This window comes from Scyliorhinus torazame, chromosome 1 (assembly GCF_047496885.1).
Source record: "Scyliorhinus torazame isolate Kashiwa2021f chromosome 1, sScyTor2.1, whole genome shotgun sequence".
In the NCBI taxonomy this organism is placed as follows: Eukaryota; Metazoa; Chordata; class Chondrichthyes; order Carcharhiniformes; family Scyliorhinidae; genus Scyliorhinus; species Scyliorhinus torazame.
In genome coordinates this window covers 71,338,364-71,363,306 of record NC_092707.1, presented here as the reverse complement: position 1 = coordinate 71,363,306, position 24,943 = coordinate 71,338,364, and the positions used below count along the sequence as shown (strand labels likewise).

Below are 24,943 nucleotides of genomic sequence, written 5' to 3'. Positions count from 1 at the left end.
TTCATCAGTTGGTCAGTGAACGAGTCCCGGATTCGGCCATGCCTATAAGGCATTCGGCCAGAAAGTGGAAGACTTTGAACTACACACGGCGAGAAAGGGGATACTGGGAGGTCCATAGAGCCAACTGCGAGTTGCGCTGAGAGTTCGCTGTCAGTTGTCGCCTCGAGTGGCGCAGAGAGCTGCTGGCTCCACGTGTACGCCATGTGTTGTGGAATCATTTCTGAGCATGATGTTACGGGGTGCGGGGGAGAGCGAGAATCGGCTGGGTGAATGCTGGTTACAATGGGAAACAATGTTTCTGATGATGTCGCTCAAAATAAACAGACCTATCGTTTCATGGTCCTGGGCCTCCCTTATGTATTCCCCAAGTTCTAGTGGACTGATTATTGGGCGTGGTGGGGGGGGGGGGGGGGGGGAGGTGAGAGGGTGGAAGGCTTTTAAATTTTGACAAGATGACATGAATTTACTATCTGCTTCACTCCGAGCCAAAATCCACAAACAAATTTGCTGGTCTTCCTCTCTGGTGGTCAGAGGTGTGCTTGGCTTGCCAGAGTCAGTACCCTGCGTGTTTCCAATCAGCGACATTGGCGTTCAGTAAAGCACTTCTGTACCCTCCACTTGTGTCCTTGCATTTCTAGCATGTAAATTACTCCCTCGTGTATTTCCCCCATCGGTGAAGGGATTATTTCCTTTTTATAATTTTCCCAGTTTAACTTGCATCCTGCTTGGACACTTTGCGGAAATTAACGTGGAAAATGTGGCCCCAGTTCTCAGTGTAACGGCATTATGCTTTTACCTTGAGTTCAGTGTGTGTTACCTGCACACAGTGCACATGGTGTGAATGTTTCCCTCGAATTTTCTGGAACGGTGCCCAGTATTCAAGATTAACATCTAACTTTATGTGACAAATGTCACAGCTTTGACAAAGAGTCGTCCACGTTAGCTCCCTCCTCTCTCCACAGATGCTGTCAGACCAGCTGAGATTATCTAGTGTTTTCTGGTTTTGCTTCAGATTCCAGCATCCGCTGTAATTTGCTTTCAATGTCGTATTTAATCTGGTTTCAAAGTGGGAAGCTTTAATTTTAAAAAACCGAAAGATAAAGGAAATGTAAATTATTGATGAAAATGTGAAACTAGCGTTTCCTTGCTGGCTTCCCTCCAACTTCCTAGAAGATTTCCAAACCATTTTGGTGGGAACTGGAGGACGTCTGATCTTTCACAGCAAGAACACGGACACAGACTTGCACAGATGCAATATTACAACAAAAAGAACCCGAAAATGTTTACTCCCCACTAACATAAAACTTCAAAGCTTAGCTACAACAATGTCCACTCACAATAACGTGTAGGATTTATTCATCTGTTGTGCACTTTACACATCTGAGTTATTTATGAACGGGTGGGAGGGGGGGGGGGGGGGGCAGTGTGTTTTCCCGAGCTTTGATTTTCCTAGAAGGCACTACAATCATTGTGCTAGTTAATAAGTTTTTGATTGAATGACTGTACTTTTAATTTGTTCTGTCTTTGGAGTTGCCTTATCGTGTTCCGAACTGCGACCACTCGCGTCCTCACTGAACCCTCCCACACACTATCCCGAACAAAAGTGACTATTCAGTGGAGCAATGTGGGGCGTGCGACCACTAACACGCCGAGAGTCTCTTATTTATGGAACCAGTGTCTGTCCTCTGTTAAAGTGATATGGCATTCTTTCTTTCTTTGTTTAAATTGCAGCTTCTTCAAAAGTTAACAAGCTTCTTAAATCTTGAAAGACGTTAGAGCCAACCAAATCCACGACTGTGCGAAATCACTCCGCCATTTATTTTAATATATAAGCACCCTGCCCCCTCCTCGAAATTACTTCGACGACCATGCATTCAATATTTGGGCCGATTGAACGCATGCCGTGTCCCAACGTTGTTTTTTGGACGTTGACCAAAGAATTGACCAAACAGACAACATTTGATCTGATACAAAACACATCATTAGTATTTTACCACAGCTCTCCGAACACTTATTTCTCTCTCACTGCCATTAGTATTTTACCGCTGCCTAAGAAACTGTACCAGGCTAATATGCCTTGTGATTTAGTATAAAGAGGTGCGCAAGATATACATATTCCTTCGGTAACCAACATTACACCTGCTTCAAGCAGCAACACCGTAACGTGAAGTCTATTTTCCTGATAGGAATAAGGTATTCCAAATCATTCCAAGCAATTAATCATTTTCTGATTGCTATGCAAATTCAGAAACTTTACAATTCATTGAATATGTCTCCATGCAATTGAGAGCGCTGTCAGCTATCCCAGGTTTAGCCTGACTGAAGACTTTCAATCAACTTCAATAAAGTCTTGGACTAACTGTATGAACCTATGTAATGAATACGGCAAGATTTTTCTACAGGTGGGTGACAGATAAATAGATAGCTGAACGAGTTATGTTCTGGTCGTAGGTATAATCTTCATAGCATAAAAACTACAGGTAAATATGCATTTGAAAGATTTGTAATTGTTCGGGGGGGGGGGGGATAGGGTCTGCAAAAGTGGGGGGGATAGGGTCTGCAAAATCCAGCAAGATAAACAGACTGAAACAGCTGGGCACTGACATCATTCGTGTTGTAAAGGAACAAAGAAGGAGATTAGTAATGCCTTTTTTTTTGGAGATTGCCACGAATGTGATCACATTCATGAGGTTTGACATTCCCCTCATTTTCTGTGTTACAGATCTTGATTGCGAGAGCGGTGTAATTAAATCCATTATATTGCCAGGGGAAGAGAACTCCATCCGGAGTTCACAGCAACAGCGGCCCCTGTTAAAGCTCTTTTAACTTTCTTTAAAAAAGATTTCAAAAGCTGGAAATGGTAGAAACCTAGAAATTAATGGCGAGCAGTTAAAGTGGTGCCGGAGTGTAAACAACAACAACTTATTGTTGCAGCTGAAATGTAAGTCTGATAGTTTTCATTCCAGAGCTGCATTTTTTGTGAGGCTATCTGGGGGGTTTCTTTGGATTACTAGCAGTTTAGAGAAGTCAGTGATATGTCATTACGTTTAATGTATGGTCATTCACATTTTTAACATGCCCCTCATTATTGCGCACATTTGATGTCTACGATGTAAAGATTTGAAAATGCTGCACTTTGACATGCCCCTAAAACGATGTGCTTATTGAGCAAACATTTAAAACAGAGCTCATCTTAGTCCTTGGACGTTATGGAAATTAAGATTGATCCAAACATTATTATTTATTTTACATTTACAGGGTTCCTAGGTTAAAAACATATTTTAGGCCCATGGCAAGATTGTTAATTACTATTACATCGATATGTAATGTGCTGAAAATATTGCTTACTCTTCTCTAACGTAAAGTGACTATGATTCATTCAAATGACAACCATTCAAGTTTTATTCTATTAAGGAGTCAGAAATTGAAAATAATAGTGGAATTTCCTGTTCCAAATGGCAGTGAGTTGCAAATGACAGCATATCCTGTCCCTTGTGGTGGAGGGATAAGTTCTAAAAGACTTTATTATGAAGTTGAGAGATGTTGTAGATATAAATCACTAAATGATATCGGCCTAATGTCTCTGTTTGCTTCAATAATCTTTTTCTTTCTCTCTCCCTCACACCACAGGCAGAGTTCTCGGAAGAGTTTTGATTTACAAACGTCACTCATTCTAAACAAACTTGCTGTATGTGGTTCTCTTTTCCCGATTGTTGGGTGGTACTTTTTAATTGCACGTTTTCTTCCGACTCGAATTCATTATCATCAAATGACGAGCGGCCTAAGTTTTACAAATTAATGAATAATTTGACTATTAATATATTGAAACCGAATCAATGGTCACGCACAAAGTACCACTTCTGCTTTACTGATCAATCCCTGAAGGCTGATTAATATCTTGTTTACTGGCCCACAATGAGCCCAGAGGCTACTGATTATTCTGCATAAACTACCCTGACTTTAACAAAAGCAAAATATGTCCTCGCAATGCACTAACTCTAGGATAACCACGATGCAGTGATCAGCCAACAGGTAAATGTATTTATTTTGTCAGGAAGGTAAGAAAGACACCCGAACTAACATTTCTAAATCATCTACCTATGAAGGTTTTAACGCAGCAACCCTCCAAATAGGATTATGTTGAGTCTTGTTAGTTGGAGTGTGGAATAAGTTATTTTAATATGAATGTAAAGCTTCAAGGAAGTATTTTGAAACGAGGTTCGCTAAAGCTGAAAATACTTGAAGCATTTCTCTAACGATAGGTGCAGATCCTGATGACATAGAATGCTTGTTACAACATGCTAGATTGTTACATGAAAATTGTCGGCGTGTTTTAAAAAAACATTAAGGTCATAATTCTGGAAGAGCATATTGAAGCAGGTGAGAGTCCGTGGTTAAATATTTGGAGAAAATGTTCCATGAAGTGTAGTCAGATAAATGATAGGACGCTTTATGGGATTAAGCTGCTGTGGCTAGGGGACAGACAAGCAATGAATGTATGGTGTAGGACAGTGTTGGGACGTCAGATCGTGTTTTCCTGAAATCTTTAAATTTCAGTGACAGTGGAGGCATTAGTTTCTCTAGCCTCTCATGTGCTCACTGATCCAGAACGGTTTGGTCTAGCTTAATGGAATCATTAGGCTACCTGTGTGTGAATACGGTGGCTGAGAGGCCTGGCCACACTTTGACCAATATGATGAATGTTTTCAACAGCACTATAGGATGGTAACGGCCCTTGCGAAATGACAATGTGTTCGCCGTGCACAACAGATGCAATGAGTTGGAAAAGAAGGGTTTGCGGTTGAACGGGATTCCTTTAGCGTCTGGTTATTATCTATCACTGAAATGTCCATTGGGTGGGACATTTGGGTAATTGTGTAATGGTTATTTGTTTCGGTTAACTTGGGCATACATCACTATTGATGTTGTCAGGGCGACCTCCCTCTATTTGGCAATAGTTTAGCTGCACCCCTTTAGCAATCAAGATCTAGAACAAGAAAACACAGCAATTATGATACGTATTTAAAAATAAATATTTGTCTTTCTTCGCCAGTGTGGTTCCTGGTGATAAAACGATATGTATGTTATTAGCTTGTTTGAATCGTCTCGTCCATTTAAAGGTACAAAGTATGGCTGATGAATCCCAGACAGACTGGCACCAGTGGTCATCTCTGTAGGCAATAGGTCTGTCAGTTGAAGCCATAGGACAGGTGTAAATCTCGCTGACATTTCACAATTCCACCCTGTGTCCTTACCTGGAGCTAAACACATTTATTACCTGGAGCAAATCAACTCTATTTCTACTAACACATGTAACACAGCCTGCTTCCTAATGATGAAGTGCAGATTCGTGACAATGAAGTTATTCCCAGCGTGTTCAAGGCAAAATTGCCGAATGCGGCGATTAGATAGTCTACAGCACCGACTGAGCAACAGGTTAGTCTACAGTTATGTATTATCCAGCAATTAAAAAAAACAATATTTCCACCTCGCCATTTAACACAAATATTTGGACGCGCTTTTTGTTGTTATATATAACTCTTGATTAGGTGACACACAGAAGTAGAACGCACTACGGGAAATCGGCATTTGTGCTTTCAAACATTGGCATTCCGCAAACTGAAGGAGTTAATTCTTTAAGTGCTAGGATCCCTCAAAGGCTTGTATGAAACAGGCCGGCTCGTTTCCTCAAAGTTTCATTTACAGTAGTCTTATCGATCTAAAATGAACTAAATTAATGAAAACTTTCGGTGCTTATGTATTACTTTTGATTTAGTTATAATACTCCTCGAGACTTTCATGTTATTGTTAGGTTTGAACTGGGCCACTGGCTCCGAAAGTATTAAATCCTCTAAAGAAAACCTCTTGTTTGAACTTTAGGTTCTGCTAACCTCCATCATAATATCTAGCATTTAAGATTATCCAATATATGGGTACGGTTTGTTACAGGCGCTAACTATCAAATAATACCAGCTTGGCTATTTCACTGTTCCCCCTTCGAGGTCTACGTTTATTTAAAAGGTACAGCGTTGCTCCTATTGTATTCACGTTATGCTATTCTCCGTCAGTTAACCATTGCTGTTCAGTCTTCACTGGACTTCATACTAAGTTTTCCACTTAAAATCACCGCGTTTGCGATTTTTTAAAGTTGCATTTTCCCAACTAACTTTTCAAACAAAGATGGGACAGTGCAAACGCCGACATCCTAAGTGGCACATCAACCGAGGAATCAGCAAGAATTAGTTGTCAGCTTAACTTAAACAGTGTGGCGCACGTTGGTGGAACCAGTATATTTTTGTCCGTCCCGACTGCCCCCCCCCCCCCCTTCCCCCCGCCCCCCCTCTCTTCCCCCCTCAACACACACAATCTCAGCGCTGGATGTACAACTGGAACTAGCCCTGTCACGTGTGTTGCTTAACTGAAACTTCTCTGAACATTTTCCCCAGCCACGCATTGTCTGCTGTAACAGTGAAAGAATGGCCAGCATTGCACTACTAAAGAGTCTAATTACGGCTTGGAGATAAACACTTCACATTTATAAGGACAGTAAGTCCCTAAATATGTAACAAGCCCACTACAGAAATATAACTGAAACCTTTCTTTGAAGCTTTACATCTGGGAAGGCCTTTCAAAAAGAATAAGAGGTTATATGCAATAAAGTTTTTTAAAAATACATATATAACGTGTACTTTGTGCTTCAAGTAAACGAGTCCAAGTACTGAGCGCCCATGTTGATTGTGAATTGTTCCCAAAGATGTGCTCAGACATGAGATAATGAGGGCTGTGATCGTCCAGATCCCTTTACCTTTTCCCAGGATTGAAGCTGTCGCCAGGACACAAAACGAGAGTGTAACAGTGCACCACGCTACTCACATTCAATTTGTCCTGTACAAAAGCTGATCTCTAAATCCGCACTAACAAAGCAGTACTCGGAGACAAATCATATAATGTTCAATTTTATTCATTTTCGACAAATTAACTGGAATCCCACCTTCTCTCATATGGTCTCCAATTAATTTGCAATGTATGTCAGAGGTCGTTAGACTTCCAGTGAAGCTTTGTTAAGAATTTGTCTTTCTCTATATATTGATCTTATTAAGGCATTTCTTCTTCGTGCAAAAGGTCGCGGGGATTTTTTTTTGTGTACCTCTCCAGTCTTTAACTTGAAGCGTTCATAATAGGATTCGTGTCTGAGCTCAAAGTTTAAAGCGGTGTCGTCGTTGTTTGGAGGGTAATTCAAAATACAGCGCTGTGGCCGGATAATAACCGGGAGAGGCAAAACCATTCTCGTCTCAGGACAACCTAATTAACGCGTGGACAATTTAGATGCGATGGTGCAAATATGAAATATAGCTCATGCTAGAAATGCCTTATGAGCACCAAATGCTTAAGAGGCTGATTAGCATAAATGTACAGTTGTACACACTTTGAAGCCAGCATTGCTTTGACTAACATGTAAGCACTCTAATTAAGAGACTGAGAGCGGATTCGCCTCCACTGTAAGTAGCAGGGGAGACAACGGCAGAGTTTATATCAAAAGATTATTTCAGGCTGCATAATGATGCAGAAAATGCGTTATAGAAACAAGAGAAGCGTTGCAAAAGGAGCAAAGGTAGCTTTTCTTTCCCTTTTTTTTGACTGATCAAGCTGAGATGTCTCATAATAAAATTGATTTTACTGACTGCATCGACTGCAGCTTCGGTACGGCATGACCTTTGAATTGATTGACTCTAACCTGGTGAAAATGCCATTGAAGAGGTCAGTCTGAGGTTTGTTCTCCAGAAAAAAGGGAACTATCCCCAAAAAACCCAAACATGCCAGGACTGAAGAATCGACCAATGCTCTAAAAACAGTGGAGGCAACCTGAATCCACCCCTCCCCAAATCTCAGTCTTCCCTTTGAAAGTTAAGTATCGACGGACAGGGTTCAAAACTATATTAAAAAAAACATACAGGGTTTCATTAAAATGTTATAATTTAAGGTATTGGGAACGCCAGCTTTCATCTTTAATATTGCAATTAAAACATTTGAAAAATGTATTAATCAGTTTGATTGACGTTCATGTATCATCGGTGCCACTAAATAGCTCCATGGAAATTATAGTCACACTGGCAAAGGACGAACCTGCAACAGAGAATTTGAACTTCGGATGAACTTTTTTTTGCATTAAATGGACTCTTACATAAAGCTGAAACCCGCAGAAGGGTACCGCAAGCTCGATCCAATGAGTACTGGCAAGACAGTGACTAGATGAGCAGGCTGGTTTATATTCTCTGCTGCGATTGACGTGTTGATTAAAAAAAAGACTGGCGTGACTCTAATATTCCATAGTTGAATATTGTACAACTTTTCGTTCATTAAAAAAAGACCCCCCCCCCCCCCCCCTCCTTCCCCTCCCCAGAGAAATAGCAGCAACAGAAAGAGGTAAACGTCCCCTGTTAAATGGGTTGGGAAAGCAGGAAACCCAAAGATAGCGCCATCAAGCGATAGATGGCAGCTATTTCTCGGGGGAGCAATTTGACCTACGGTGGCTAAAGAGGTACCACAGGGCGTTTTGGCTCTGTTACAATAAGAGATATGCATATCTGCTACTGGAGAGTTAAAGCACAAGGTTTTTTTTACTACTCAGCGTATCCCAACCAGTTTAGTATTGCTCGCCCATTATTTTCTATTTGACGAACGATTGGCGTTAGTTATAATATTTATACCTGGATGAGTATTTAGATACGTCATTATAAAACTTACGTTGACATTTCAATTCCTTTCAGCATTAAGTACCAAATACTTAAGCATTGCTCTAATGTGACGTTTTCCTTTTTTGTTCTCTTTACAACTAACACAACTGCATTTGCCTGAAGTAAATACCTGTACGTGTTACACTCATAGGGAATGCTGTTATACATGTCACACATTCAAGCGCCCGATATTTACACCTGCGGAGTGATGATGGACCTAAGTACATTGCAATTAACTGAATTGTAAATCTTTTCCGTATGTTTTAAAAAAAAACAGGGGAATCATCTGTCTTTAATAAATTCTATCAACAGGTCTTGCAGCACACGATGTGGCAGGCACCAATTCTGCTTGTTTTACACAATTTGCGCAAAGCAATGAGTGCAAGAACGGTCCCGGGGACCGGTGGCTAAAACGGAAACAAAGTAAGAATTTTCGTCAATTCTTTTACATTGGAAATGGAGGTTTTGATGAATATAATCATTACACAACGCTGTTCTTTACGACACTATCCGCCTTTGATAGCAGTCGAATCACTTGTAACTGCGTCCTAAACAGTTTTGACATTACCATGAAAATAAAACGTTACCAATACACATGCTTCCATAGGTCACCGTTAGAGTTGGTAACTCAAAGAGAAAAAAAAAGCATCTGTATGTTCGGCACGCGAGCTAATTTGTTCTGGGTATCAGTAGTTAATGGTCACTAAAGGTACATAAACGTTAACTTTCCCTGTTTATGTGAAGCGCCCGAATGCTTACTCGCTGCGTAAAGGTTCACATTTATTTTCTCCAGGTTAATTTATATTATTCTTCTTCGTTTACTTTCATGTTTTCAACAGCACCTGAAATGCCACCTTATTTATGATCCACCTTCCATATTATTCTGGGCTACATTGAGGGGTAGACTGCAAACCATGTTAAGAGTATATTTCACTTCAATATGTGGTAACTGACAAATAGCATATCAGTCAACAACCGACAATATTATGATGCGCTGTACCCGTGCTCAGTGCGAGGTCTGCAACATGTTTTGAACGTCAGTGCGTATTACATGAACAAAGACGGGAGCGTCGAAATTTAAACGATCAGATATGAATTTTACCACTTGGCCTCTGGTTGTTTAGTGATTTCTGAAATGTGCTTTAATCCTTACTATCAATTTCTCTTCGCATTAGTGAAGGTTATGCATTGAAGCTTTCTGCTCCTTGATAAAAGGGTCCGAAACAAAACAGTGTCCATCAGATGCACATATTAAAAAATACATCAGTTGTCTAAACGGTTAACCTCGGTGCACACCACAGCATCGCTTCGGGCCATTTTTTTGTTATTGCAACCCCTCCCCCCCCAAAAAAAATCACAGACATGCAATTTTAATAACGAACTGCTGGCTGCAAGATTTTTAAAAATAGTCTTACTTCACTAGGCCAATGAGCAGTTAACAAGTATTTTGTTCCAAAGTAAACGTATGTAGTAAACCCAAAATATTATGAACATCAAAAGCTGCACAGCAAAAAAAGCCTACATTTCATATTTTAGGGTATTCTGAAAAGTTATGCCATGTTTCATACTTAGAAATATGGATTGATCTATGCATATAGTATAAATAGTTCAACAAAGTATCTATTACTTAATGCCACTATAATCTGCAGGTAATAACATTAAAGCTTAAATACTGGGTCTCTTTGTGTGTATGGGGGGACGGAATTAACAACACACTCACATTGAAACATCATTAAAATTGCTTTTGTATTCAAATCACAGAGGCAATACATTAAACATTTGAACATGTAAATGTTGGACAACATTCACCCACACAAATGAAAAAAAATGCTGTAGCGGGTAAGATTAAAATATTTGGTTCAATTGTATCTTCAAATGCTCACAGATTATAGTATGTAGTCTGTGTATCATTTTCTATTATTTTATAATAAACTATTCTGGAGCACTTTAATACCATTTAACACATGCTGTGTTCCCAATGGGTGAATGGGTATATACTTTCACAAACACAAACATTATTGTTATTTGATGCAATGTACCATATTGGGCAGGAAGCTGGTAGGTTGCTGTCAAGAAATAGTCCTGAGGTTTATATAGTTTGTTGGCTTTACTGTTGTCCATCAATTAATAATGGGGCAATGCCAATCTCTACCATCCCAATGGGCATTTCAGTAATCCATTGCTGCAGCAGCATTTTAATCTGTAATGTGCTTGAACATTGTGAAATGTGCTTGAAAGTGTGAAAATAACCTACCCACATGTCAACAATAAAAACAGGAATAAGACAAATGAAGGGACAGTACTTTATAAAACAGATAGACAGAAATACCCTTTAATTTTGCTGTATCATCCAATCAAATAAAGTTGCAAAGCTGCCTTACAATCTCTCTATTTCCTATTAAACACTACTTTATTACAGTTTATATGCAGGAAATGTTTGCTGGGAGAAACACAAATGATAACATTTTTTTTTTAACCATAGACATGCATATTTTGTCTCACTATTGAACAATGCCAATGGTAAAGAACATGTAGTTTGAAATCACTAGGACATTATCAGCGAGTTTTAAGGTATTCACTCTGCAAACTTCTGGAGAGCACCTACATATCACTGTCCAACTCGAGGTTGATGAAGGTTTTCATGATGTTGTGATATTTTCTGAGTATGTTAAACCAAAGGCGAGCTTAATTGATGGAAAACTGAGTATCACAGGTGGGGAGAGACTGGTTGGTCCCATTTATAAAATGTGCATTCTACTCAAATAATTATTCTACAAATTTGAGTTACGTGAAAGATCAACGATGGGTGCCCGCAACAAACCTTTCTTAAACTGTTCTTTCCTGTGCCTTTAAGGGTAAATCGATTAAGTATCTCAGGATGAGGGGGTTGTTAATAAATCCCCTCCAATGGAAGATGGGACAAAATTGGATATGTTGCCTTTTTGTTTACCAGCAAAGCCATCAGCGTTAAATATCGTAATCGTCCGGTACCCCAGAAGTATCTGACCTTAAAACTGATTAGGACAGCACAATACTCAGATTATGCAAAGCTGGTGTGTGCGTACTTTTTTGAGGGTGGTGTGATTGGGGGTGGTGGGGGGGCTGTTGGTTTTGCAGAGTCAATCGGTTATTTACATTTACAGACATGTCACAGTCGCATTAATATTTCACTGTTGGCGAAGTATAATCGCTGAAGCTTTGAAGAGAAGCTGCTGGGGAAAAACTGCTGCAGATTGTTAGCCACGGGCAGTCAGAAAAAAACCTCAAGTAACATGGCAGGACCAGGATTGGGAGCAAACTATACACCGTGGAATGGAATGGAAAAGCATTCAAATCAGGGAACTAAAGTGTTTCACAAAGCGTTATGCTCCCTCATTACTTCTGTAATATTAAATCAGCTAGTATAAGATAGCACGCGCACACATGTCGAAAATCAGGAGCAAACATCCGTCCCCTTGCTCTACTCACTACGCCCTGTTAAAAATATATCAACAGCCTCGTCGAAGAGGACATTCATTGATTGCTTAAAACTTACATCACGTCTGCTTAAAATTTGCTCAGCAAAATAAAATCGCCAATAATTGCTGTCAGTTCGAGAAGGCCAAATGAATGCAAGGCCACGTGTATTTTGGCTTCGCGTCAATGCAAATAGGCACTAAATCCCCAGCAAAATGTACATCGCGCGAAGATTTGCTTCATTCTCTCCATCATAGCAGACTGCACATTCTCGAAACCATCATAATAATGAGTTACGATATTCCTGTTACTTACCTGGAAAGAGCAATTTGAGAACTTCAGCCTGAACTGGCTGGTACAGCTATAGAACACAATTTGACAGCAAAATGTGATTTAAAAAAAAAGACACCTTACAGTTTCATGTGGTTGGGCTTGTCACATTCGATCTGCAAGAAGCGCATCGCCAATAATGTTGCCGGCAGTTCTTAGTGTATCAGCTTTGTACAGCATTTCTGGAGCGAGAAAAAAAACACACACAAAGAGGGCATTGATACAGTAGTTAGCTACCTAGAATAAGTTGCCCAGGGAAAGTCCAATTAGTTTAATTTCCACAAGAAAAATATTTTCGACTGACATCTCATCGCAAAGTCCAAATCATTATTTGGTTAAGAAATGTAATTAGGACTGTTGGTCTTGGATAACTGGAAGTTGGTCATTATCCGAAGGCTACTTAGCTATTTTGCCAGGAACATGCTCCTAAATGAAAATTGACAAACGGATGGTCCCATGTAACGTGCGGCGGTTTGGGAACACCATAAAGCTGCTGGCGCCAATGTCGGTCTACAGCATAAAAATTGTGCAGTCTGCAGTCCGCACAAAAAATCGTCCTATGTCACCGAAATAGTTGATCAATAATTGAAGTGCCTGTCAAAAGAACAGCGCAGAGACCACGAACTGTGTTTGCCTGCTTTGTTTTATTATGAACCAGAGCAGGATACTACTTATTGAAGTTAGAAATGAAGTTCATGAACTTTATCACAGAGTGCTATATTTATCGGGTTAGCTACAAAGCGGAAGCCATTGTGGTCTATATTAGCTATAGGGAAAGATCAGTAAAAAAAAACTGGAATGTTTTGAAGGGAAGATGTGGTCAGAAGGCCGAAGAAGGGAACTATTTTGATTAAGGGAGGAAATTGCAGTGCATGGCGTAAGATAGTGAAAAGGGCAGCAAGTGTGAGAAATTAAAGACAAGGAGGCGAATGGACTCGAGGCAGAAAGTGAGGTGGGATTGGGAGTGGGGGAAACAATAAAGATATTTAAATATGAAGGCCAAATCCGAGTTGCAAGCTGCTGTTTATTATCCGTTTCCTGCAACTTTCTCATTTAGCAAGTGACGATTTGGCAGTGCCTTTATCTGCCAAAAAGAGCTATGTGCTTTTCAATGTATAGTCCCTTTGAATGATAAACTGGGAGGGAATATCCCCAATACATTACTATGACAGTTGCCACAATGTAATATAAACATGTGCTTTGCTTATTTGGTTTAGCTGCTTTACACCACGATTTCAGATACTTGAAGACTACAGGACGCACAGATACACATTGATTAGACCTATCCATCCGTTAGATAGATCCATCAGTCTAACTTTGCAATACATACTATAATACCCCGAGTTATTTCACGTGTGTGAATCAATTGATATTTTAATATTTGAATTGCCCACATATCAGAGCATTCTATTACCTATGTATTGATAAAAGATTAAACGTGGAGGTTACTGCATTATGACTGGTCGTCGTCGGAATAAAAACGGTGTGACAGTACAAACCCAGCCCAGTATTTAATCACACGTTCGGTTAAATTGGAAATGGGCTCGCGCGAATGTGGCCGAAGATTTTAGGAAGGAAGCATATAATCGGCACTAGCTGGACCTCACACATGCTAAGAGAATATTTACACGAAACTTGCCAATGTAAACGTGCCCGCCTCTTTCAGATAAACAGTAATCAACAAACCTCTGTGTCATTTCGGGCTATAGCTCTGTCTGCTTATAGCTAATGAAGTGAGGTGTCTGGTTGCAGAGGCACTACAGAGCGACTCGGTGCTGGCGTAAATGCTTTCAAAGCTATTTTAATTTGCACATCAGTGCACTTACTAGGTTTTAAAGCTCTGACGGCTAACAAGTAGCTTGCGGTATTGGCGAATGTTTAACTAAGATGGCTAGCCATCAATTCCCTTTTGTTTGCTTGCAAATTAATCATCCTATACGTAGTTGGCGCCAGTGTAGATTTATCACACACAGGAGGGTGAATGAGTCGGGCGAGGAAAGACAAAGAGAGTTCGCACCTTCCTGCTTTTGATCCTAGATTAGTGCACCCTCCCTTCATAATACGAGTCTCTAGGGTGCTTAGCCTGGGAGGTCAGTCATAATTGGCGGAAGTTAGTGAAACCTTTCGAAACGTTGCATGAGAACGCATAATTCGTAAATATATATTGCTCAACCGCAATACTATAGAATGATTATTATTTTATAAAGATTAAATCAGGGCGCGATCCAGTCATTTGCTTCAGTTTAAGCAAAAAAGGACAGTTCGAAGGAACGTTTAAAACAATAGTTATTGTTTTTTTTTTAAAGACACAAATGAGTTGGATCTCCCTTTGTCTAGATGCCAAACAAAAATGTACACAAATAGGTTCAGGGGAACTCGCCTTCAAGTGAATCTGACGACTTCTAAATCTCCACAGGTCAGGAAAACGCCGTGCTTTTGGCATCTGTGCCTTAAGGAGAGGAAGGCGGTGGGAAGGAGGGGGAAGAGAGTCAAGGGCACACAACACAGCGGAGAAGGGGAGAGAGAGAGAGAATGAAATGAAACGTCTACAGACCGCAAGCTCCAACGGCGGAGATTGGTGGTGGCCAGAGCGACTTTCTCTGGTCAGGATATATACTCACAGATCAGAGAGGCGATATTTTGCCTTTTGAGAGAAAAAAGGGCGAAAAATGATACGAGACGCTAACTACAACTCGACGTCAGCAGCCTGGCGCCAAGCGCCCTTAAACATGTGCGTCAAAAATGCAATGTTACAAGAGCTAATCACTTTAGATGTTCCGCTCGTATCTCCGTGCATTTAGCCGATGTGATTGCTTTTCAGTTGCAAGATTTTTTTTCCCAGGGCTTTCAGAGAGAGAGAGAGAGAAGGGAGAAAGCAGTATCCTTCTGCATTAAGCTGCAGCAGCCCACAAGGCGCCATGTCCTGATAATTAAATCACCTCGTTAAATTAGACATTTTTGTGTGTTGTTGAAAGCATAGACAAGGAACAAATAAAATTAAGACGCTGGACATCTAGCGGCTTTGTCCACCCCCCCCCCCCTCCCCCCGCGAATTGAAATGTAGAGATCAGTATCTGCGGCAGGCAAGGGGGGGGGGGGAGGAGAGACAAGACAAGACAAGGAAAGAAACACAAGACGCCCCCAAATCAGCAGGAATGAAAGCGGCTGCTAATCGCCGGCTCTGGCATTTGAAGGCGGCGGCGGATTAGTGTGAAGGGAGGAGTGATGTTTCAGAGATTGCACATAACGGCGAGAAGGGGGCTGTCTGCCTGAGAGGTCCGGCTTGTCTCCGGCACAGACACATGATTCTCTCTGCCTGATTTCCTGGATGGTGGGCGAAGCCACCTGGGCCTTTCCATTGGCTGGTGACCCCCTCCCCCCAACACACACACACAAGGCGCCCCCCCCCCCCTTCCTCCTCCCTCTAATGATGTTGACATATTCACACGGCTGAAGTAGTGATGCTGGCTGTACGTTACAGTTTCCGACACCTTCTTTTTATAACTCATCTATCCCCGGCTTTAGTTGTCAAAACCACGCCTATGGAGCAACACAATTGGTCCGAAAGCGTCAAATAGCCAATCAACAGTGCTGAGCTATTCGCAACACGCACACATACACACACACACACACATACGGAAAGCTCCGAGTTGACTGTTTGGGGAGATGTGTCTAGGCTCTGCCACGGCCAACCAGTCTTACTTTCGGTTCATGTGAAGATTCCCCCTCCCCCCCAAAAAAATACATATTATAATATTAATAATGATGCGCTTGTAAGCGACAGTGCGACCGAGATCCAGGGAGTGGATGAATTTACCGATGAGAGAGCCAGTTATTCCGGGGACAAGTATGGCTTATCATCCGTTCTTACCTCACCGGGCACCGGACTTTGCGATGAGTGCTGTGCTGGGACATCAGCCGCCGTTCTTCCCCGCTCTCGCCCTGCCTCCGAGCAGCGCGGCCGCTCTCACACTCACGGGCGGACTCAGCAAGCCTGTCCTGGATCAGCTCGTGGGGGCAGGTGAGGCTGGGATCGCTCTGGCGGCAATGGGCCACCAGCCCTCTCATCTGAGGCCTCTTAAGACTCTGGAGCCCGAGGAAGAAGTGGAAGACGATCCGAAAGTTATACTCGAAGCGAAAGATTTGTGGGATCAGTTTCACAATTGTGGCACTGAAATGGTTATCACCAAATCTGGAAGGTACGGCGCACGTTTCCATCCAAGACAGCAATGCCGACTCACTGATTAAGAGATCTTTCCAGTTATTTTAAATATCCAGCCGTGAATAGTTATGATGCGGGATAATATATGCATTGTATATATATATTGGAGCGTTGTGGGATTTAAACAGGCGAAATAGATTTAATTGAGAAAAGCTGTCAGTTGCATGAGCCTCTAATCTGTCAAGGACTTTTGCAGCACTTCCTGTAGAATGATCCATTTTAGCGAGACATTTCGCCTCGGTAAATACAGTCACTTATTTATTGAAATAGCTCAGGCATAGCCCCCCCCCCCCAAAAAAAAAAAAAACCAACAACATTTAGTCTTCATCTTTGTTGGTGAGACGAGACAATTGAGATCGCTGGGCTAAGAAAGGACGACCAGGCTCGATCAAATATTTAATTTTAATAAATGCTAATGGAATTAATTTAAATAGGTTCTTCCTTATGAAAGGGGAGGTCACATGTGATCTGCAGAGGGGCCGGTTGATGAAACTTGACTTACTGAAGTTCCATTTAACCACTCATTTGATCGGAGCAATGGCAAGATGGGACAGGCACCCCGCGCTTGTAAATAACGTGCATCGTTCGCAGGATGGGGGCTCCACACAAGCACTTGGTTTCCTGGGTTGCCTGGAGGTGCTGGGTGCTGCAATTTATCTCAGTGGGTTTGGGTGGTGTGGAGGAGGGAGGGGGTAGTTAGCGTATGGCAGATTATTTTCACGACACCTGTGATGGGAGCATTTTAACTCAAGCAGTTTTTTATGGCATTAATTGGTGATTATAAAACCATAAACGTTGAGTTAGCCGCGGCCTTATGCAGGTAACCGAACGCACATTTACCTAGGACAGGGTTGTTAAGCCATGCTTGTATCAATCTTACCAGAAATATTGAAATTTAAGCTGAAATAGCTCCAGATATAACTAGGCCCTGCACCTTTTCTAAACAGCTGAAATTTAGTATCTAGAAACCTTAAATTAAAACCAATGACAAGACATCTAAAGCATGTTTTTGCCGTTTAACAATACTTCTAAAACCTCGCACCATGAAATGTGTTGTATCAAATGTTTCACACGGTAATGCCTGCGAACCAATGCCCCTAAATAGTGGAGAAACTAACTCTAAATTGGCTTTCACGTGGATTACATTACTGACAGTATGATGTACAAAGCAAAAATAGTCACCTTAATGTTTTCTTGCAGGAGAATGTTCCCGCCATTTAAAGTTAGATGCACGGGTCTGGATAAGAAGGCCAAATATATTTTGCTAATGGATATAGTTGCGGCGGATGACTGTAGGTACAAATTCCACAACTCGCGCTGGATGGTAGCCGGAAAAGCTGACCCTGAAATGCCAAAGCGAATGTACATTCACCCTGATAGCCCCGCTACTGGTGAGCAATGGATGTCTAAAGTTGTCACTTTCCACAAGCTGAAGCTGACAAACAACATTTCCGATAAACATGGATTTGTAAGTTTGATATATTTACTTCTGAATTAATCTTCATTTGGGCGAATGATTTAAAAACAAGTAGTAACCAATGGGTGATATGCTTTTACTTCAGCCGTGTTTGGTCAATATACTCAAATATTTTTCGCATTCAGAGTTTTTTTTTTAAAGCACGGACTGGTGTTGACGTGAGGATTTCACATGGTTTTTTTTGCATTGTTTTCTGGGTGTGATGATTGTGTGCTCTCATAACCTGAGGTACTGTGTAGATCGGCCATTTTAAGTAACTGGGTTTGCAAGTATTTTATCGTTGGGATCATGTTTTACAATTTTCTCTTGACACAAAGTGATCAAGCTTAGTCACATGTCAACCTCCTCAATGTTCAGTTTGTAAATCTCGGTGGTAATGGACACTGGCTTGTAGTGGCAAATTTTTGAAAACTAGCTCATTTTGGCAAATCTGCAATGTATTAAGCATTTTGCTCGCTGGAGAGAAAACCGTCCAGCCACTGTAATAACAATGACGATAGCAGTAGCTCCGTTAGTCAACACATTTTAATATGATCTTCAAAAAGCAGGACACATTTCAATTGTTCATGGTTATAAAGCAGCCATTTACTGTTTAACACATTCCATTCTGAATTACAGCCGTACATGTCAACATTGTCGGCGACTTGTCTTACCTGTTTACATAGAGACACATATGTGGGGAGGCAGAGGTACACACATACAAGCAGATATATGTAGATAGGCATAATATATTTATAAACCAGTTAGGTATAATTTTGGATGTGCTTAGACAGCGGAGGGAGGCCATAGTGCAAATGTTACCAAGCCGTCAGCTGTTCATGTAAAAGGGCGGATTTACACTCCTGTTGAACTCTGTCCCTTCCTGTAAAGTCTTTTCTGCTGGCTATTAGTTTGTATTATTGCCGATCAACCATTAATAAGCAGCGTGAAATTAAACAGCAAAGCGATATAATACCACGTTTCCCAGCAGCCTGGTTGAATCTAGAAGCAGCCATGTGTACAACTGCACTCGCCTTGGTCGAGTTGTAATTGCTTGATTTATTCTCTTTAGACTATTCTGAACTCCATGCACAAGTATCAACCTAGATTTCACATTGTTCGTGCGAACGACATTTTGAAACTTCCTTACAGTACTTTCCGGACGTATGTGTTCCCCGAAACAGAATTCATTGCGGTGACTGCGTACCAAAACGATAAGGTGAGTTTAGAAAAAAGTAAGTTCGTAATTTGCAGAAACGTAATATTTCTTGTAATAGAGATGTCGATTTCCCTTGTGATACGATGTTTCCGTTGTACCAAAAAGATCGAAACATGAAGGCTTGGTCAAGTTTCTTTCTCTTGTCTGCATCGCTTAGTTAATTGTGATCAATACATTTTTTTAATGGCAGTCTCATTTAATCTGCAAGGATGTTTGTTGAATATGTTGTATTTAGATTTTATGATTTGGCTTGTAATGCCGGTTATTGTCGTGGGCTACCTGGTGCGGCAGTAGATATAAGGCTCTCCTGGATGCATATGTTTGTGCGGGCACAATGTTGTTGTGCGGAGTAATAGGATTTAACAGATTTCTAACTATTATTAAATTATAGTTATTTAAAAAATGAGACATTTGGTACTCTTTAGTGGCAAAGCGTGCAAGTAGACTATTTTTAAATAGATTCTAAGCCAAGGTGTTACGTGGGAGCATTATGCTCATTTACAGATATCAAACCTCTGAGGATGGACAATTGAGTTAATTATTGTTAATGATTTTGCCCCAGTAATTTTTAAGGACTTGGAACTCTTTCTTTGGCACTTAGCTCCTCATCACACTACTAGCTAGTCAGGGAATCTTATGAAGGGAGTCACATTGCCTACAGTGACTTAATAATTGTTGATAATTCTTGCGCGCTGTTGATTATGGGGAGTTTCATACAGAGAATGAAACTGATAATGAAAAGGCTGTTAACATGCTAAATGAAACGACGTTAACAGACTGGGTGTCCGATCTGTTTTTCGCCCCTGTTGTATTATTATCTTCAGTTCATTATTTAAAGGGACAATGCTTTCAATCTAGTTAAATTCTGGACCCCATTGAAAGGAGGATAAGAATGGGCAATAAAGTTACTGTTGACTTGTTGTCAACAGCGGGTAAATGGCGGTGCTGACGCCAGGCCAGCCTGCACTCTATCTCTCTCTGATAAAGTGGCCTGCCTGTCTTGTACGAGCGGGTTACAATGATGCAAAAATGGCTTTATTTGGGGGCAGATTCGTCGTTTGCACCTTGTATTTTCACATTTAATAAAATAAATACACCGCGTTCAGTGGCAGCAGCATTGAATACGTGGTTTCTGCACCGATATATTCTCGCAGTATGGTTGTGTTCAGTGGCTGGTCCACATTTTAATGCGATGCACGCACAATTAAGGAGAAGGAAATGTTGCAACTCCAGACCAGATTGTGGTGAAATGAATATTGCGGTGGCTGCGTTAACCCAATTCGACATTTATTTACTCTAAACAATCCGAAATGATAACGTAACCGTGATTTAATGCTGCCGCCTGGTCTCTGAATTCCACTGGTAACTTGTAGCAGCACGGTTTCGTGGAGCCTGCGCACTTCCAGCGCAGATTGCAGATGATGTTGTGTTGTATGGCAAATAAGTATTAAAATGCCATTTTCTTTAATATTTAGATAACTCAGTTAAAAATCGACAACAATCCATTTGCCAAAGGTTTTCGTGACACGGGCAATGGGAGAAGGGAGAAAAGGTGAGTTATATTTGTCAATGTGTGGACTTGTCAGGCCCTGCTTCCAGTCATGATCTTAACCACAGCCTGATTGAGAGCTGTCATCGTCTCGGTGGCACAGGGAGGGAAAATGAGAAATGCTTGTTGTTTTGCTTGTTGCATTTTGCGACAGAGAAGTATCTTTTCGCTTTTCGGTGATTGCTCTTGGTGTTTTTATTTAAGACAGTAAACGCGCGAAACTAACTTATAAGTCACGACCACAGAATATTGCTAAACAAGCCACGATTCGAAATTATCAGAATGCAGGCTGAAATAGAACTGAAAGTGACAAGGGCAGTTATTGGAGAGCTAACCACTGAAGTCCCTGTCCCCTTGTTTTTTGGTTCAACAGAAAACAGTTGGCGATTCAGTCCCTCCGAGTCTATGAAGAACAGCAGAAGGGCTCCAAAGAGAATGGGACATCGGACGATTCGTCCAGCGAGCAAGCGGCTTTCAAATGCTTCGGTCAGTCCACCTCCCCCGCTGCTTCCACGCCAGGAACGGCGAACTTAAAAGGTTATTATTTCTGTTACCTACTCAAGGGGCTTGTTTGCTTTTTTAAAAATAAGGCGCAACTAAGTTTGTGTTCCACTCGCACATTAATTGAGTGTGTGTTTGTATTGAAGATTCTTATCACCTCCCAACCAAATAACCCGCCATTGCTTTGACTCACTGTTCTCTTGCAATGGAATTATGCTCCGAGAGACCCCGGCCACTTGTGTGCGCATGCTGCGGGTTTGTAGGATTTGATAGCTCTTAAATTCAATTAGAAATCTCCTTATTCCGTGAAATTATATGCAGCAAAAGAGCATTTTCTGTTTTAAGTGGTGTAATGAGAAGCATAGACAAGACCGAATTTGGATTCCTCGCGCCTATATTGTCACTGTCTCTATTTCATCAGCGTGGCTTCATTGTCCTGGGACCTGTCACCTTCTGGGACAGACCCATCCCACCAACTGCGCGGTTACCAAAAGTGGCACCGTGTCTGCGTTGCTAACTTTTCTTTTCTAACCGGATTGTCCTCGTTTCCAGGTGCCCTGCAAAGCGATGAAGACGAAAGCGACGTGGACAGTAAGGACGAGCCCATCCGGGAAAGGCCTGACTCGGGAAAACTGTTGGCTGCTGGCGAGGACAGGAAGGGGGATCGCGGTTCCAGCAAATCGCACCCACGGCCCGCGGACTCTGTGAGCAGGATGAGAGAGCACGAAAGCTCCAGGACTGACAAGGGCTTGAAGGATTCGCAGCCGAGCCCGACGGCCATCTCCTCGGGCGCCAGGGCCGTGAACGGCGTGGGCCGCGAGATCAAAAGCCCAGTTCGGGACCATCATCAGAAAGCGGATGAGTCCAGCGGTTTGAGCAAGGAGCCCTATTCACCCCTGACCGTCCAGACGGATAGTATCTCGCACCTGAATCACGGACACTTACAGAACCTCGCCTTTTCTCATAATTTATCTGGCCAGCACTTCTTTGCGCCACTGGCAGCGGGACATCCTCTTCTCTTGCACCCCAGCCAGTTTGCGATGGGTGGGGCCTTCCCAAATATGGCAGCAGGTATGGGTCACCTGTTGGCCTCGATGTCGGGCGCCACGGGCGGGATCAGCGCCCTGGACGCACTAGTTTCCTCCCAGCAGGGGCTCCCTGGTGGATCCGCAGCAACGCTCCCGTTTCACCTCCAACAACACGTGCTGGCATCTCAGGTAAAGCTTCATCCTCCTCGTCTTTATTCCACTGTGTATGTTGTCGCTTGACAGCCTTGTGAGTAATCTGGATAGAGTATTTAAACATTGCTCCCCCCCCCCCCCCCACCCCTAAATTAAGGTTGGAAAGCAGGCTTTCTCGGAGAGCAACATTCAGAAAGCAGCCTTGTATTGATCGTTTGAAATAAAGAATAGTGGAACTCCCACTTTCCCTTTCCAACCACACCGAGAACGGTTGGAAACGCCAGCTGATTGATACGAGATATATCACCTCTTAAAAAAAATCTTTCACTTTTACTGCAAAATATAGAATATCAATCAAGATAAACTATCCGATTAGCTGGCATGAGTCACATTCTCTCAATCCTATTTCACTTCTTGTTTCTGCCCGTCTCTCTGAGCGACCTGTTGGGGAGAATAGTGAGAGATATTTGCAACTAATTGCAGTGCCTTCTTCTGTTGTCAGGGCCCAACTCGATTTGAAATAGCCCACAATGCGTGCTTTAGACGGGAGTTTAAAGTGTTCTTTCTGCAGTGTCTGGCCTCACGCTTTTCATTCGGTTTGCGTGTGGGGAAATTTACTCAAGCTGTTGCACTGTTTCTGGGTTAATGGTTTCACTGAACGCGGGAATCCAGTCTAATCCATCCATTTGTATCGGTATTTAGCAATTAGTTGTTGCAAACGTAACCTGACTTTTCTTTGTTACATTGACAGGGTCTCGCGATGTCACCTTTTGGTAGCCTTTTCCCCTATCCTTACACCTACATGGCCGCTGCGGCCGCCGCCTCCATGCCCGCCGCAGTCCCGCCGTCTGTCGCGTCCTCCCTCCACCGCCATCCGTTCCTCAGCGCCGTGAGGCCTCGCTTGAGGTATAGCCCTTACACGTTCCCTGTGCCCGGAATGGACAGTAGCAGCCTGCTGGCCAGCGCCCTGCCCACCATGGCCACCCCAGGCGAGGCGAAGGTCAACAACAGCAGCATGACAGCCAGCCCCGTGTCAGCCGGCCTGGACTCGGGCTCTGAGGTCAACAGCAGGTCCTCCACCCTCTCCTCGGGATCGCTCTCACTGTCGCCGAAGCAGTGCTCAGAGAAAGAAACGCCCAACCAGCTCCAGAACATCCAGCGCCTGGTCAGCGGACTGGACACGAAACAGGACCGGTCAACCCGGAGCGACTCCCCTTGATCGGAAGGTGATATCCGAAAGCCAGAGAGAGAGAGAGAGAGGACAAAAGGGCTTTGCATGTCACACACGTACAGTCTTGTTTCTTTTTTTAAAATGCTAGTGTGTAGAGCCTTGGTATTATCGAGTTCCCCAACTTAGCAAACAAAGAAATAACCGAAAAGTGAAAGATGAGAGTTTCCGAGCACCATCGGTAGTTTGGTTTCTAGATGTCAACCTGCTTTTCATATATATGCAATAACAGAAAGAAACGGAGACCTATTATAAAGTATTTATGTAATTATTTGATAACATGTGTAAATATACTGAAATTAGAATACTGGAAATTATACTTTAATTTATTGTTGGTGTACATACATCTGTATATAAGGCTCCAAGCCCTTTATTCGTTCGTCATACTCATTTCAACACAGCTCCTTATTAACCAGAGTGCCGGCATGGTTACCACTATTTTACCTAACAATGTCTTACCATGCTACATTCAAACAAAATCTTTATAGATCCGAGTACAAGACGTGCCATTTCTTTTTTTTTTTAGCTTTTACCATTGTTTCAGTGTTAAGTGCTACTGTCTAGAGTAACGGGGGGAAGAAAAGCTCACCAGTTGCTTAAGAAGTAATGAAGACGCTTTCGGGGTTTTCTATGGTGTGTCAAAATGAATGGAGATGTTATGCTCTACAGCTTAAAAGTGCCGAGAGTTGAAAAAAAAATAAATGAAGGTATATTTTGTGTTATAAAATGTTGAAAGTTCTTGGTTTTCCTTGTACTATTTTTGTTTCGCTTTGACGTTCTCAAAAAGTTTCAATAAATTTTTATCCAAGTTTGCCTTGTCCCAGTTATTCCAATCACATTTCCAGTCCGTTACACAGAGGCGACAAAGGACCAGGTTGGCCTGATCATTGCGTTTTATTGTTCACCAATATTGTTTCCATTTTCAATTCCTCACGAGTGATTTCACCAAGCTGCGGGGTATTCCCGCCAAAGGTCATGCTTTTGTCGTGTACCCTCCCTTCCATCTCCCCACTCTTACATAGTCTGCCAGCGCGCTCTGTTACATAGCCTCCCCATTGTGTTACAT

General features: G+C 42.1%; 1 protein-coding gene and 1 long non-coding RNA gene across 7 annotated transcripts in view; one reads left to right on the top strand and one right to left on the bottom strand.

Annotated features, from left to right (window-relative positions):
• The window catches only part of LOC140408834 (uncharacterized), a 99,236-nt gene extending 82,709 nt beyond the window's left edge, over nucleotides 1-16,527 (bottom strand). The window contains exons 1-2 of one of the 4 annotated variants that reach the window (XR_011940217.1): nucleotides 16,393-16,527; nucleotides 12,606-12,703 (exon numbers count right to left, since the gene is read on the bottom strand). This is a non-coding gene — a long non-coding RNA (uncharacterized lncRNA). Of the gene's footprint in view, nucleotides 1-12,605; nucleotides 12,704-14,207; nucleotides 14,517-14,901; nucleotides 15,598-16,392 lie in introns of those variants that run through there. The other 3 variants (XR_011940213.1, XR_011940214.1, XR_011940216.1) reach the window with 3 other exon arrangements.
• Nucleotides 5,154-24,686, top strand: tbx3a (T-box transcription factor 3a). 3 transcript variants are annotated; one of them, XM_072496577.1, is made up of 8 exons: nucleotides 5,154-5,436; nucleotides 9,048-9,158; nucleotides 17,944-18,211; nucleotides 19,272-19,418; nucleotides 20,894-20,970; nucleotides 21,341-21,504; nucleotides 22,021-22,685; nucleotides 23,401-24,686. In XM_072496577.1, the coding sequence occupies exons 3-8, from the start codon at nucleotides 17,948-17,950 to the stop codon at nucleotides 23,866-23,868; spliced, it is 1,785 nt and encodes a 594-aa protein (XP_072352678.1). In that variant the 5' UTR covers nucleotides 5,154-5,436; nucleotides 9,048-9,158; nucleotides 17,944-17,947; the 3' UTR covers nucleotides 23,869-24,686. The 3 variants fall into 3 exon arrangements, with proteins under 3 accessions (XP_072352678.1, XP_072352659.1, XP_072352669.1); XM_072496558.1 differs by lacking the exons at nucleotides 5,154-5,436; nucleotides 9,048-9,158 and adding an exon at nucleotides 15,702-16,720; XM_072496568.1 differs by lacking the exons at nucleotides 5,154-5,436; nucleotides 9,048-9,158 and adding an exon at nucleotides 16,985-17,379.
• Nucleotides 24,687-24,943: the final 257 nt, after the last annotated feature.